Here is a 16,995-nt window from a genome sequence, read left to right as displayed (position 1 = left end):
GCTGGGGCTACATCACCACACAGGTTCCCCTTATATTGCAGAAAGCAACACTGACATTATGTGCAGTATTGAAGACCACCAAAGGGGGAAGAGGAGAGGACAACATTATGTGAACCCAGAAGATTTCAAGAACAAAAAAGGTATGTATTGGGGCCCATGAGAGTTAAGGGATTTAACAACTTGCCTACTGGGCACTTTTACCACCTTCATGCCCAGGCCAATTTTCAGCTTTCAGTGCTATCGCACTTTGTTGCATGGCTTGTCATTCGCTGTATCCATATGAAATTTTTATAATTTTTTTTTCACACAAATACAGCTTTCTTTTGGCGATATTTAAAATCACCACTGGGTGTTTTATTTTTTGCACTATAAAAAAAAATATTAAAATAATTAATTTAATAAATATTAAAAAGCAAAAAATTTGGGAAAAAAACGGTTTCTATTATAAAATTTTGCAAACAGGTAATTTTTCTCCTTCACGTATGTGTGTTGATGAGGCTGCACTGATTAGGCGGCACTGGTGGGCATTGATGAGGAGGCACTGATATGCAGCAATGATGGTCACTGATAGGCAGCACTGCTGGGCACAGATGGGAGCAACTGCTTGTACAGCACTGATGGGGGCACAGCAAGGCCGTGATGATCAGTACCGATCTGTTCCTGTGACAGCGTGCAGAAAGTGCTGCCGATAACCGGCAACTGTATTTACTCCGTGATCTGCTGTCATTGGACACAGCTGAACACGTGGCAAAAGGCCGATGTGATTGGCCTTTTACTTCATCACGTGATCAGCTGTGTCCATAGGATACGGAGATCATTGAGATCGTCAGGTGCACGCTGCTAGGGGCGTGCGGGAGGATGTCATATGATGCCCTCCCAGAACTGGACAACTGCGCTGTAGCAGTCATTCGTTAGCAAGTGGTTAAAGTGGAAAAGAAAAAAAAAAAAAAAAAAACACAACTAAGGAGGAAGCTGTTAACTGTAGCAGAGAAACATCAGACTCTGCAGACTGGCAGGTCTTTGTAAATCGGACCAAACAAATCAAAATCATTTAGTAGGTAAAAAACAGTTCACATACAGTGTCACCATTTTTATAGGTACAGATATTTCTAAAGGTGCTATGAATATAAAATTTTCACTACATGTCAGTAACAACCCATGCAATCCATACAAGGAAACCGAAACAAGTACAGAAATTAAGTTATCTGTAATAATATGGAATGACACAAAGAAAAAAAAAAAAAAAAGTATTGAACACCTGAAAAAAGGGGAGGTGCAAAAAGACATGGAAAGCCAAGACACCAGCTGAAATCTATCAGTAATTAGAAAGCAATCCTGCCCTTTGTCAGTTCAAATTAATATCAGCTGGTTCAGTCTCAACTGATGGCCTATAAAAAGGTTTCTTATTACCAAGGTGTCACATAAGAAACATCTCATGATGGGTAAAAGCAATGAGCTCTCTCAAGACCTTTGCAACCTTCTGTTGCAAAACATACTGATGGCATTGGTTACAGAAAGATTTCTAAACTTCTAAAAGGTTCCAGTAAGCACTGTTGGGGCCATAATCCAGAAGTGGAAACAAACACTTCTCCATAAATCAACCACAACTAGATGCACCTTGCAAGATGACAAAAGAGTGAAAAGAATTATCAGAAGAGTTGTCCAAAGGCCACTTGTGGCAAGCTTCAGAAAGACCTGGAATTAGCAGGTACAATTTTTTTTAAAGAAAACAAGTATTGCACTCAACCGATATGGTCTGTATGCACACTCACCATGCAAGACTCCATTACTGAAGAAAAAGAATGTTGCAGCTCTTTTGAAGTTCTCTGCCCAACATTTAGACAAGCTTGTGAACTACTGGGAAAATATAGTTTGGTCAGATGAGACCAAAATTGAACTCTTTGGATGCCATAATACACACCATCTTTGGAGGTCAAATTGCACTGCATATCGCCCCAAAAGCACCATACCAACAGTGACGTTGGAGGTGGGAACATCATGGTGCGAGGCTGTTTTTCAGCATACGGGACTGGCAAACGTTATGTAATTGAAGGAAAGATGAATGGAAAGATGTACCAAGACATTCTTGATAAAAATCTGCAATCTACCAAATTGATGATGAATTAAGGGTGGACATTTCAGCAAGACAAATGATCCCAAAACACAAAAGCCGAGGAAACTCAAGTGGTTTCAAAGAAAGAAAATAAAGCTGCTAGAATGGCCCAGCCAACCACCTGACTTGAATCCAATAGAAAATCTATGGAAAGAACTAAAGATCAGAGTTCCTAGAATAAGCCCACGGACCCTTCAAGATTTGAAGACTGGTTGTGTGGAAGAATGGGCCAAAATCACACCTGAGCAATGCATGCAACTAGTGTTTCCATACATGAGGCTTCTTTTCTCATGACCATCCTTACTCCACAAGGCGAAAGTTTGCATGGAGCTCCTGACCGAGGACGATTGGTTATTTTGTATTTCTTCCATTTGTGAATAATCGCTCCAACAGTTTTCTCCTTCTCACCAAGCTTCTTGCTTTTGGTCTTGTAGCCCATTGCAGCCTTATGCAGGTCTACAATCTTGTCCCCTGATGTCCTTTGACAGCTCTTTGGTCTTGCTCATGGTGGTGAGGTTTGAATGAAAAAGATTCTGTGGACAGGTGTCTCATATAGGAGTTGTCGTTAGGAGCACCTTCTTAAATCTGTGTATCACATAGCCAGTCTGTAGGAGCCAGAATTCTTGTTGGTTGGTACTTCTTTTACTCACTGAACTGCAACTCAATTTACAATATTTGTATCGTGTTTTTTTCTGGATTTTTGGTTGATATTATGTTTCTATCATTTAAAATACATATATGATAAAAATTATAGACCCTTCATTTCTTTGTAAGTGGGCAAACTGTGTATTTAGCTTTCTTAAAGCAAGTTTAGCTTTAAGTCTCCCCGGAGGTAGATTAAACTTAAAAATTACTCTCAAGTTAAGGAATATATTAAATAGTAATCATAAATGAAAATGCTTGTATAAATAAACAAGCAAAATCCCATAATTAAAAGCTTGGGCAAGTGTGCTACAGCAGAAAAAAATTCAGTGTAAAAAGGAACCAGCATAAGTATTTGATGCCCAATTCCCACTGTGTGCAGTGACTGCTCTATTTGCTTAACCTCTTGGGTCTTTTCTGGCACTTTGTGTACATGTAACAATCAGTAATTCTTGCTAGAAAAATTTCTTAGAATCCCCAAACCTAAATTTTTTTTAAAGCAGGGGCCCTAAAGAACAAAAATTGCAAGGTTTTGCAATTTTTTTATGTTACACTATTTGCACAGCGGTTTTTCAAATGCAATATTTTGTGGAAAAATACATGAATGGGAAAAACAAAAAACAAAAAACAAAAAAAAAAAACACATAACCCAATTTTTTTTTGGTAACATAAAAGATGACGCTTTTCCAAATAAACAGATCTCAAAACATGTCCGGTTTTAAAATTGCGCATGATTGTGCAACAACGTAAATGTTTCTATCAATAGGTGGCGCTTTAAGAGCCTTTACAGGTTACCACTTTAGATTTACAGAGAATGCATGGTGCTAGAATTACTGCCCATGTGACATTCGCCATGATACCTCACATGTGTGGGACCGAAATGTGCATTCACCTTTGCGCGCAGGCATATGGGGACAAGGGCACTTTAATTTTATTTTAACTGTTGCTTTACTTTTTTTTTTTTTTTTTTAATCACTTTTCCCTGTCACAAAGAATGTAAACATCTCTTGTGACAGCAACAGGCATTTGATTGGTACATGTGGGGGGGTTGGGAGACCTCTCCCCCACATGCCTCTCGATTGTAATAGCAAATCGCATGGCTAGTAAGCCACGATTGCTACTACAAGAGCCGACCATTGGCGTCTGCAGGCATCATCCCGATACAACCACTTGAAGTCCAGTGATGTATAAATTTGCGAAACAAAAAAATGATGATCGCAATAAAAGAAAAAACAAAGAAATTCCACCACACTCAGGTCCCTACAGCACAGTATATGGTCCTAAAATACATTGCTGACCTACTGATAGACTGTTACCACAATGCATTTTCTAAATCTGCCAACTCTAAATGACTCAGTCAATGCCTGTTCCAAAAGACTGGCTAGACAATTACAGGCAAGATCACAAATGTATCTTTTACCTAGGAAATTACAGTGTACAGGCATCCATTTTCGATCGCAGATGTGTGCAACAAATCAGCAACCACAGCTCCATTAAAAGTGAAATAAGCAATATGAAAAACAACAGTAGCCTCTTATGTACATGTCTATACAAAGGGAATTATGAAAAGCAACAGGCTCCCTAGACAGAGTAAAGGAAATAGAGGGACTTATGTATATAGTCCAAGACAGAGTATTCAAATATACTTCAAAATGTTGTATACACAATAAAACAACTCCAAAATATCAAAGTATAATGCCATATCTGACACAAAGGGTGAATCTTGGCCTGCTCAGGGTGAGGGGCTTTGTCAGCCTGGGTTGGGACCAGAGCACCTGTGAATGGCTATTTTCTGAACACAAACTAGACATGGGAAGTAAATTTACCACTATTCTTACCCATTATTCCCACCTCCATAATATTCTCTGTCCACAACCTTTAATTTTCTCATCTTTCTTTGCTTTAGTTTGCCATCTTTCCACCTCTCCCTTTCAACTACCCTATCTGGGTCCTTTTGCAACTTTTGTTTTTTATCCCAGGGATCACCCTGGAATCCCCTACACTAACTTATGGTGTATACAACTACTACCCCCACATTTCCTGTCTCCAAACCTTTCCATTCCTTTTATTTTACCAATGTTTTCATTCTATAAACTTAATGGTAGCATTTAAAGTAAAACTCCAGCCAAATCCTTTCCCTGGTTCAGGTAACAAACATTATTTCTAAGCTTTCCATACTCTGTTTTGGCTAGAATTTCACTTTAAGATAGGTTAGAATTAGCAATGCCTAAGAAACAATTAGCAGGATGTGGAGTAGTGCACACAAATAAAAGCCACGCGGAAGCAGCGGGCACCACCAGAGCAGACATTTCTTCATCTTGACAGTTCCAACTTAAAAAGCAGGCATTATATCTGATTGAGTACTTACTCTATGGCAGCTTTTTTCTGCAGCTTTTCCCTCTCCCATGTAGATAAATTAAGATCTCCACCTATAGTAAAAAAAACAAAAAGGAAAAACACAAAGTTTTAAACGCTGAAGAAAAAAAATGCCTGTGTATGCCCATTTTCTCCAATCCATTCTGCATAGTAAAAGAAAGAAAATTTGTGTTGTGGGTAACTTTACTTCAGAATCTTTTACAAAAAGTAGCCCCTTCTATCTTTCCAAATAAATTGCTTATACATACTATAGTGCACATGCCTAGCCAATGGGGGAGGAACAAAATGAAAAAAAAAACCACCCCAAATAATATTGCTCACTCACCTCTAAGTAGATTCACAAAGTACAGCATAACAACTGCTATAATGGCACCTGTAAAAAAAAGTTTTTAAATCAGGGGACCTTTGACACCACGTCTTTCACATATAATTCTGGTTGTCGATTTGATAACCATTTACACCTTTAGCCATGTAAATCCAAGGATCCACACATTTTAGAGAATTCCTGATATGTCTATTTATTCATCTTTTCATACAAGATGAACATAATTTTCACCCAGGATTTGATCCAACTAAGATGCATGAATCTTGATTAACATGGTTAGCCAATCAAGGAATGGATTTATGAAATTAACACAAGGCAACTTGCACACCTCCCATACGGTTTCCTGTCTAAATTGGCCCCAGTATGCATGCATGAATGTGAGTAAGGGACCTTAGGATTGTACACCCCTTGAGGGCAGGATGTGATGTGACTGTACAATATACAGTGCCTTGAAAAAAATATTCATACACTTTGAACATTTCCCACATTTTGTTATGTTACAACCAAAAAACAAAATGTATTTTATTGGGATTTTAGGTGATAGACCAACACAAAGTGGCACAGAATTGTCAAGTGGAAGGAAAATAATAAATGGTTTTCAAATTTTTTTTACAAATAGAGATCTGAAAAGTTTGGCACGCATTTGTATTCAGCCCCCGAGCCAATACTTTGTAGAATCACCTTTCACTGCAAATACAGCTGCAAGTCGTTTTGGGAATGTCTCTACTAGCTTTGTATATCTAGAAGGTGAAATGTTTGCCCATTCCTCTTTGCTGTTCACAGACGCTCTCCATCCAATCTGACAGAGCTTGAGCAATTTTGCAATTTAAGTCTTGCCACAGATTCTCAATTGGATTTAGGTCTGGACTTTGACTGGCCCATTCTAACACATGAATATGCTTTGATCTAAACCATTCCATTGTAGATCTAGAGTCCTTGTCCTGCTGGAAGGTGAACCTCTGCCTCAGTCTCAAGTCTTTTGCAGACACCAACAGGTTTTCTTCTAAGGCTGCTCTGAATTTGGCTCCCTCCATCTTCCCATCAACTCTGACCAGCTTCCCTGTCCCTGCTGAAGACAAGTATCCCCACAACATGCTGCCACCACCATGTTTCACGGTAGGTTGGTTTGCAGTTGTGCCATGCTCTTTCCATTTTTGGATTAAACAGTGTGAGATGTTAGAAGCTTGGGATTTTTTTTTTCTTTACAACCTAACCCTGCTTTAAACTTCACAACCTTATCCCTGACCTGTCTGGTGTGTTCCTTGGCCTTCATTAATGTTGTTTGTTCACTAACGTGCTCTAACAAACCTCAGACGGCTTCACAGAACAGCTGTAATTATCCTGAGATCATTTACTAGATGACTTCTGAAGACAATTGGTTCCACTAGATTTTAGTTAGGGGTATCTGAGTAAAGGGGGCTGAATACAAATGCACGCCACACTTATCAGATATTTGTAAAAACTTTTGAAAACCATTTATTTTCCTTCCACTTTACAATTATATGCCACTGTGTTGGTTTATCACATAAAATCCCAATAAAATACATTTACGTTTTTTGTTGTAAAGTGACAAACATTTGGAACATTTCAAGGGGTATGAATATTTTTTCAAGGAACTGTGTTTATGTATACGTATACACACACACTCACACACACACACACAGTACATTGATGGTGCTATATAAGTACCTGTAATAAACAAAATAAAAATTTGCTTTGATGCTTTCTATATTTACTGAATTGATACGACTGTTAGCTGTGTGGATATTAATGTTGGGGTATGTTCGTGACTCATTAGAACTGAAGTAGCAGCTTCGATGAGCTGGGCAAAGTCTTCTATATTATAAAACAAGCCCAGCGTAATGAGACTACTACTAGTTATACCATGACCTTCAGAGACACAAATGATCTAGAATGTTGCCATCAAAGATTTTGACATTCACTAGATTTGTTGTGGTAGCTCAGAAGAAAAACAAAAAGAAAAAAAAAAGCTGTGAATAGAAACCAATCTAACATCAGCCTTTTAAGGCAAGCTTTGAAAATTAAAGCTAGTAGCCGACTGGTTGCCATGTACGACTGTTCTAGATTCCATCTACTGTAGTCTTTGTAAAGTCCCCTCAATGTGTATTTGTAGAAGACACCTAAGGCTCAAATGCCTAAATCCATTGCTTGATAAAGTGTATGGCTTTTCTGTATATAGCAACAGTGTAAACAGACTTACTCTATTACAACTTTATTTCATATCACAAATTCCACTTGCCAGCTTCAAGCTTTACTGCATTACTTTTTTCCTCTTGCATATAAAATGATTAAAATTTGTAGCGGACATGTAATTTTCCTAAAAATACTCATCAGAAACTAGGTAAGACCTTTGCTACCAAGAGGTTAATATAAAGTATGCAAGCTTGCTGGGGAAAACCAAGACTTACAGCAAATGCAAGCACTGAAAAAGACTTCAAGGAATAGGTAGCCATGGGAATCCAGGATGACACCAGCAACAATGGCAATAATAGCAAGACCAAGGTTCTGGATGGATTGCATACTGTGGGAAACAAAGGTGAGAGGTAATACAAGACAAAATGTGAATAATACGAACACCCTCAAAAGGTTAAACAATACCCCACCCAGAAAAGATAAACTACTTTCACCCTTGAAAGTGATATAATCAACAAAGAATTCTTTTCCTTTCCCCTCTATCCCTCTTCTCCACCAAAATTAAATATGTAATCTCAATTTCCCCGAATGCACATCTTACAACCACCAACATACAGTGCAAAAATAAATGAATGAAAATTATAATACAATAAATTAAAATAAATCAAATAAATAAATCAACTTAGTGTCCAAAAAATGTCCTTCTATATACAAGTCCAAAAGACTTTTTCTTTACTTCAATCACTTCTCCTTGTGATATTTTATATGAAATTTCCAATACGATAATCCAGTGGAACAAACCTCAAAAAAATATAAAATCGCAAATAGTGTATTATCTTATAACCAAAATGTATTTTTGGACTTGTATATACAGTTGTGGCCAAAATTATTCAACCCCCACTGAAATTGAGTGTTTTGGCCAGTTTGACATTGCTTTTGATCATTCAGTCATCTTGCTTACATTTACATTAAAGAGGCACTTGTAGGTCAGACAAATATAACATAACAGTTATAATGAAATAACCACAAATGTCTTTTCTGTGCTCACAGCATTATCAGTTTTATTCAACCCCCAAGTGACATTCAATCTTAGTACTTAGTACAGCATCCTTTTACAGTTATAACAGCTTTTAAACGTGAAGCATAGCTTGACACAAGTGTCTTGCAGCGATCTACGGGTATCTTCGCCCATTCTTCATGGGCAAAGGCCTCCAGTTCAGTCACATTCTTAGGCTTGCGCACTGCAACTGCTTTCTTTAAGTCCCACCAGAGGTTCTCAATCGGATTTAAGTCTGGTGACTGCGATGGCCACTCCAAAATGTTCCAGCCTTTCCTCTGCAACCATGCTCTAGTGGACTTGGAGGTATGCTTGGGATCATTGTCCTGTTGAAAGGTCCAACGTCTCCCAAGCCTCAGGTGTGTGACGGACTGCATCACGTTTCCATCCAATATCTCCTGGTACTGAAGAGAATTCATGGTACCTTGCACACGCTGAAGCTTCCCTGTACCTGCAGAAGCAAAACAGCCCCAAAGCATGATTGACCCTCCACCATGCTTCACAGTAGGCAAGGTGTTCTTTTCATCATAGGCCTTGTTCTTCCTCCTCCAAACATAGCGTTGATCCATGGGCCCAAACAGTTCTAATTTTGTTTCATCAGTCCACAGAACACTATCCCACAACTTTTGTGGTTTGTCCACATGGCTTTTGGCATACTGCAGTCGACTCTTCTTATTCTTTGGAGACAGCAAGGGGGTACGCCTGGGAGTTCTGGCACGGAGGCCTTCATTACGCAGTGTGCGTCTTATTGTCTGGGCTGAAACTTCTGTACCCACATCTGACAAATCTTTTCTCAGTTCCTCAGCAGTCACACGGGGACTTCTCTCCACTCTACGCTTCAGGTAGCGCACAGCAGTCGAAGTCAGCATCTTCTTTCTGCCACGACCAGGTAGCGTTTCAACAGTGCCCTTTGCCTTGAATTTGCGAATGATGCTTCCTAAGGTGTCTCTTGGTATGTTTAACATCTTTGCAATCTTCTTATAGCCATTGCCCTTCCTGTGAAGAGAAATCACCTCTTCTCTTGTCTTCCTGGACCATTCTCTTGCCTTCACCATGTTTGTAACCACACCAGTAAATGTCTAGAAGGAGCTGAGTATCACAGTCATTTTAAAGCTGCCTAATTGGTGCTTATTATGCTTGATTGCTGCTCGGTGACATCCACAGGTGTTTTCAATACCTGATGGAAAGCACCTGTATGAACCTCTGTTCTTCAGAGTGGTAGTCTTTAAGGGGTTGAATAATTGTGGCAATGAAGAAACCACATAAGAACCATTTACTACTGTATTACATAAACAATTGATGTCATTTTAGTTGCATTTGGGTAGTTACAACGTCCTTGTAGGATTTGATTCTGAATACAATTCCAAATGTACACTATAGTCCCTAAACCCCTTTACAGCATTGGGGGTTGAATAATTTTGGCCACAACTGTAGAAGGACATTTTTTGGACACTAAGTTGATTTATTGATTTATTGATTTATTTGATTTATTTTAATTTATTGTATTATAATTTTCATTCATTTATTTTTGCACTGTATGTTGGTGGTTGTAAAATGTGCATTTGGGGAAACTGAGATTACATATTTAATTTTGGTGGAGAAGAGGGATAGAGGGGAAAGGAAAAGAATTCTTAGGTAATACAAGACAGACATGCAAGATTTGTAAACCTGGATAGATAAATAACTATGTAGGTAGTAACAAAGATACAGCTTGATCATGGCTGTATTTGTATTGCCCGACGCCCAGGATGTGTAGTTCCAGGCGCCCGGCAAGTAGTTTTTTTTTTTTTCTCTTTTAAATCTTTAGCCCTGCTGCGGGCAAGCAACAGGGCTCACCTGTCAAGTGGAAGCAGTTGAGCGGCTCAGCTGCTACATTCCACAGTGCTGGCCTTATCCCCCCCCCACATACCTCCTTCCTGCCCTCTGTCTCCCGGGCTCCACTTGCCAATCTGCAGGCCTGGGACCAATTCAGCGGGTGCCAGTGTGTAGAGGAGAGGGGACAGGTCCACTCCCCTCCTCTTCTTGTCTTGATGCGGAAGTGACATTATGATGTCATTTCCGGGTCCCAGCTGACAGATTTCCCAGCCATCTTTCAGAAGACATAAAAAAATCATTTTTAGACCTTAAGATTACATTAAACCCCCAAAACATTAAATGTGTGCAAAAAAATGCAAATGGGGCCCTGGCAGCGAAAGGGATAAAGGATAAGCCTGACACTCCCCTTTCCTGATGAGCACCCAAGGTCTCTCCCCTCCCTGCTAGTAGTTTTTTTCAAAATTTCCACACCCCTGGTTATATTAGTGCAACCATTTAGAGTCAAACCCAACTTTTATAACTATTGTTACTGTAACCAATTCAGTATTCCAAACGGATCTGGTGGTGCTTTGGCTTATTAATTCATAAAATCCTTTACAATTTTGGCAGCGACAGCTGTTATGTATCTGAATAAGATTAATTTCATTGCCTCGGGACTAGTAAACAACCAAGTCCAGGCGTGGATGCTTCCAACAATGGCTCTGTCAGATTTTAAATGGCTGAATTCTCAATCAAGATCCCTAAAATCACTAAGGCCACTACAAGGACCATGAGTAAAAGCAGATATCTGCACAAAATATAGATGGGAAAAATCATACTTACAATCCATAAGCAGTACCCAGCTGATGTTCAGGAACCACAAATGCCACCATAGGCCACAAGGCACAGGCCAAAAGAGAATAGGAAATGCCCAGTAAACTCTGGAAAGACAGACATTTTTCAGAAAGACAGACTCCCAAAGCAGATCTTTCCTTTAATAAGTTCATGCCAGATATTACAATCCAAGGGGACAGCAGACCCACCCCTCCCAAGAACCTGGGGAGAGTGCAGCACTACAAAAGTTTTCCAAGCAGTGCTTCCACTGTGGCAGAGTAAACAATAACAGAGGCCATGGTGGAAGTGTCCTACTGCAGTGTTTCCTGGGAAAATGGATGGAGCTACACTTTTCTGTGTGTGCTGTCCTGAAATACGATTTGGGAAGAATGTATAAAACTAGACCTTTCACAATTCTAGGGCATGCTTGTCCTAAATATAGCCATCTGCTAGTAGTAATCATCTATGCAAAGTAGAAAACACTTCTAAAATACCAAATAAGGGGGGTGGGATGTATCTTTTGCAACACTTGGCGTGTCTTCTAGCAAGATTTACAAAAAAGGTTCCACACTGGATTTACAAAATTTTCAACTTGCAAAGCACACTGGCTCTTTTTTAGTGTATTTGCGGATATGCAGCAACTGTATAAACCTAAACTATAATCTCGGGCCTTTCCTTTTCCTGCTCTTTGAAAGTGATCACACCACAGGTCGGTAGTGAAGCAAATAAGTATTTGATCCCCTGCTGATTTTGAATGTTTGCCCACTCACAAAGAAATGATCAGTCTAAAAATCGAATGATAGGTGTATTGTAAACACAGAGACAGAATGACAACAAAAAAAATGTGTGTCTAACAAACTGATTTGCATGGTTCATGAGGGAAATAAGTATTTGATCCCCTATCATTCAGCAGGATTTCTGGCTACCAGGTGTCTTTCATACAGGTAACAAGCTGAGATTAGAAGCAGTCTCTTAAAGGGAGTGCTTCTAATCTCATTTTGTTACCTGTATAAAAAGACACCTGTCCACAGGAGCAATCAAACAATCAGATTCCAAACTCTCCACCATGGCAAAGACCAAAGAGCTGTCCAAGGATGTCAGGGACAAGATTGTAGACCTACACAAGGCTGGACTGGGCTACCAAACTATCGCCAAGCAGCTTGGTGAGAAGATGACAACAGTTGATGCAATCATTCGCAAATGGAAGAAACACAAAACAACTGTCAGTCTCCCTAGGTCTGGTGCACCATGCAAGATCTCACCTTGTGAAGTGTCAATGATCATGAAAACAGTGAGGAATCATCCCAGAACTACACGAGGATCTTGTCAATGATCTCCAGGCAGCTGGGACCACAGTCACCAAGAAAACAATTGGTAACACACAACGCTGACAAGGACTGAAATCCTGCAGTGCCCGCAAGGTCCCGCTGCTCAAGAAAGCACATGTCCAGGCCCGTCTGAAGTTTGACACTGAACATCTGAATGATGCAGAGGAGGACTGGTTGAAAGTGTTGTGATCAGATGAGACCAAAATCGAGCTCTTTGGCATCAACTGAACTCGCCGTGTTTGGAGGAGGAATGCTGCCTATGACCCCAAGAACACCATCCCAACTGTCAAACATGGTGGTGGAAACATTCTACTTTGGGGGTGTTTTTCTGCTAAGGGGACAGGACAACTGCACCGCATCAAAGCGACGATGAACAGGGCAATGTACCTTCAAATCTTGGGTGAGAACCTTCTTCCCTCAGCCAGGGCATTGAAAATGGATCATGGATGGGTGTTCCAGCATGACAATGACCCAAAACACACGGCCAAGGCAACAAAGGAGTGGCTCAAGAAGAAGCACATTAAGGTCCTGGAGTGGCCTAGTCAGTCTCCAGATTTTAATCCGATTGAAAATCTGTGGAGGGAGCTGAAAGTTTGAATTGCCAAACATCAGCCACCAAGCCTTAATGCCTTGGAGAGGATCTGCCAAGAGGAGTGGGCCAAAATCCCTCCCGAGGTGTGTGCAAACCTGGTGGCCAACTACAGGAAACATCTGACCTCTGATTGCCAACAAGGGATTCGCCACCATGTACTAAGTCATGTTTTGTGAAGGGGATCAAATACTTATTTCCCTCATGAACATGAAAATCGGTGCATAATTTATTAGACATGCATTTCTTTTGAATTTTTTGTTGCTATTCTGTCTCAGTGTTACAATACACCTACCATTCGATTATTAGACTGATCATTTCTTTGTGAGTGGCAAACAATCAAAATCAGCAGGGGATCAAATACTTATTTGTTTACATTTTACATCTTTCCTGCACTGTAGCTGCAGACAAGGGGAAAGAATAAATATGGAAGGATATTGATTTAACATCTTTGCTTAGAGCTATAAATGGTTATGCCTATGCTGCAAAGCACTAATGCAATTATTTACAAACTTAAATCAGGCAGATCCTCAAGTTACAGCACAGAGACCTAGGTCACTAGAACTAAAAACAAGGAAAGCATTTGGGATTCCTCTAGAACACTGGTGCCCAACCTGTGGCTCTTAAGCACTTTATGCTCTGCCCTTAAGGCCCCTGCAGACACTAATCTGTGTTTCCCATTCTTCTGTTATAGTAGTGATTTCTAGTAGCCTTGTACAATATGTCCCCAGTCTATGACCATCTCCTGAAGCATGTCTGCATTCTCTGACCATCTCTTGTATAATGCCCATAAAAACTGACTGACTATATCCTATTGTGTGTCTGTGGTTTGATATATTCACAGATTTTTGAATGCAGGCCTTTGATTATGTTGGGGGGGGGGGGCCGCACTTCAGTCCCCCATATCAAGAAAGTTGACCACCACTGCTCTAGAAGCAAGGTGCATTCTGATTTTCATAACGGACCTTCTGAAAACTACATGTAATGGGGGGAATGATTAGGACTTTACAAAAACTAATGCTTGGGCTGCCTGCTTATAACAGTTCAAGCAGTATTCAACCCAAAAGAAAAACAAAAACTATTGCAGATTACCAATTCTGGGATGTGGTGGCTGAATTAGTTTTATCTTTAGCCTTCTATTTTCATCTGATTATCCGGCCAATATCATTGTTTTTCAAAAAGAACAAGCTCTCTTGCAGAAACATCAGTTACAGGGATAAGAAAAAACTCAACACTGACAGGGGTGCATATAATACATCCATTTATTTAATTTTTTTTTAAAACCTTTATCCCAAAAAGGAAAGAACAGTTTGCTGTAACTGCTTAGAAAATGTGAGCTGGACGTTTGCTTCAATTTGTTAGTGTATCTAAATCTACTAGTACATACAACACCCCCCTCCCCCAGATTTCAAATGCTGCAGTCTACTATGTCTCTGTGCTCCTTCATCCAGAGTAGGGGCACTCTAATACAAGTGGTGGGATCCTGGCCAGATCACCAAGTGAAGAAAGCCTAAAAAAAAGGAAACTAATGTAACACCGCATCTATTGACTGGAAACCTGCAATATGTTACTTTTTTTTAATGAGCAGCATAAAAGTCATAATTTAAAGACTCTATTCAGTGAAGACATTAAATCCAACAAGTGGCACAGTCTTCCATTTCAGTCTTTGTTAAAGTATAGAAAAGCTCAAGTGGAAAGTAACCACCACAATGTTTACATTAGGCAATTTAGCTTTACTTACTTTGCCTAATCACATGGTAATGGTCACCTGAAGTCTAAGGGCTTGTTCCCACCAGGTCCATCAAGCTGCCATTTTCTGCAGACCCCCACATATGTATAGTGTGAACAGAGCCCACAGAAAATAATTTTCTTTGTGCCCTTTTTACAACATACGGGGGGTTGTGCACTCAAAACGTAGTTAAAATAGACAGTGTGAACAAGCCCCAACAAGCTGCTGCCTCTCAACCAGCTGACCTCACATAATGCAAACTTAGTAATAAGGAAACTGTGTGTGTACACCTTCCTTTGTGTTACCATTCATTTTCATAAGACCCCAACATACTATCACATGCATGGTGTGTTGCAATTGATAGGTCTGAATGGGCCCTAGGTATTTACATCTTGCAATGCCTATGTAAGATCAGTGTGATAGTAGCTGTGAAAACTGCAATATCTTCTTAGCGTTTCTCTGTAGGAGCTTTTAAAATAAATAGGTTACCAGCGGAAAACATTGCAGAATAGTAACAGAATAGACTAGAATAGGAGGCTTCAATGCCTCCTGACTCGACCAGAGTCGTCCGTTTTGCCGCAACGCTAACGCTCCCATTAGAACAGAACCATGTGCTGCAATGTACAGAATTGTCCAAGGCGTTTGGGAAGCGGTAAAAACGCTTCCCAAACGCCTCTCTGCCGCCTGCACACAACGCTAGTGTGAACATAGCCAAACTGCTTGTAACTTAAGCCTTCCACGGTTACTGTCAGATGCAGCAGGAAAGTACACAATATGAAGAGAAATATAAACAACCTCTCCTCTCCCTTACCATAGCTATCCAGGGATTCCAGAAGGTAAAAGCCAACATAAGGTGAGCAGCAAGCGTGCACACCACAGCACACATGACCCAGATGATGTTCTTCCCAATCCGGTCAACCACAAATCCAAACACAGGTGACAGCGGTGCTGAGATTATGTATACCACACTGTTAAAAGCAGAGAAACAATATATACTGTAACACTGCACAAATTTTTATTCAAAAAGGTTTATTAGGTTTTACACAAAATCAGGATATTGAAAAGGGTTAATATACAATCAGCCATATAAGACTGTTATAACAGCACCAGGTACAAAAGTAGTAACAGGGTATACAGCGTGACAACCCCCAATCAATAGATACAGCCTATGAGGAGCAATAAGCTTCCCATTCAAACACCATCAGGTGGATACATACATGAGGCTATCAGGGGAAAAATCAGAGAATCAAAGTATAGGCAAGAACCCCCCCACCCCCCACTACACGTTGTCATAGTTCTCGCATAAGACAGTACCCTGCTAGTATAAGAAGCTGATGCTAGGATACATACAATTATTATTATTATTATTCTACAGGATTTATATAGCGCCAACAGTTTGCTCAGCGCTTTACAATATAAAGGGAGACAATACCGCAACAATACAGTTCAATACAAGAGGGATAGGAGGGCCCTGCTCCTTGGAGCTTACAATCTAGGAGGGAGGGGCTAGTGGTACAAAAAGGTAACTGTAGGGGATGGACTGGTTGGAAGAGTATAAGGATAGGCTTCCTTGAAGAGATAGATTTTCAGAGATCGCCTAAAAGTGAGCAGAGTAGGCGATCGTCTGGAACTCTCTACCCCAATTTATCAGAGGATGGGGGAAGGTCTGGAAAAGTCCTGGAGACGAGCATGGGAGGAGGAGACAAGGGAGCTAGAGAGCAAGAAGTCTTGCGAGGAGCGGAGAGGACTGTTTGGGTGATATTTGGAGACAAGATCGTTGATGTAATTTGGGGCAAAGTTATAAATGGCTTTATACGTTATTGTTAATGTTTTGAATTTTATTCGTTGGGCAATGGAAAGCCAGTGGAGGGATTGGCAGAGGGGTGGCAGATACAGAACGGTTAGCAAGGTGGATAAGTCTGGCAGCAGCTTTCATGATAGACTGAAGAGGGGATAGCCTGCAATTAGGTAGGCCAATGAGGAGGGAGTTACAATAGTCAAGGCGAGAGATAACAAGGGAGTGAATAAGTTGCTTAGTGGTTTCCGAGGTTAGC

The 16,995-nt window shown here is 40.2% G+C and overlaps 1 protein-coding gene across 2 annotated transcripts in view; it reads right to left on the bottom strand.

Moving 5' to 3' along the window:
* The window catches only part of MFSD1 (major facilitator superfamily domain containing 1), a 78,305-nt gene that overhangs the window by 21,708 nt on the left and 39,602 nt on the right, over positions 1 to 16,995 (bottom strand). For both annotated transcript variants that reach the window (XM_089675423.1, XM_089675424.1), the window contains exons 11-15: positions 15,753 to 15,909; positions 11,305 to 11,402; positions 7,886 to 7,998; positions 5,457 to 5,504; positions 5,124 to 5,184 (exon numbers count right to left, since the gene is read on the bottom strand). In XM_089675423.1, the coding sequence (XP_089531549.1) occupies positions 5,124 to 5,184; positions 5,457 to 5,504; positions 7,886 to 7,998; positions 11,305 to 11,402; positions 15,753 to 15,909 (477 nt within the window). The remainder of the gene's footprint in view (positions 1 to 5,123; positions 5,185 to 5,456; positions 5,505 to 7,885; positions 7,999 to 11,304; positions 11,403 to 15,752; positions 15,910 to 16,995) is intronic.

Source organism: Staurois parvus, unplaced genomic scaffold, assembly GCF_062004578.1.
Source record: "Staurois parvus isolate SC_StPar_1 unplaced genomic scaffold, SC_StPar_1.0 ptg000155l, whole genome shotgun sequence".
NCBI lineage: Eukaryota > Metazoa > Chordata > Amphibia > Anura > Ranidae > Staurois > Staurois parvus.
The sequence above is the reverse complement of the archived record's forward strand: the minus strand, read 5'-3'. Positions and strand labels throughout refer to the sequence as shown.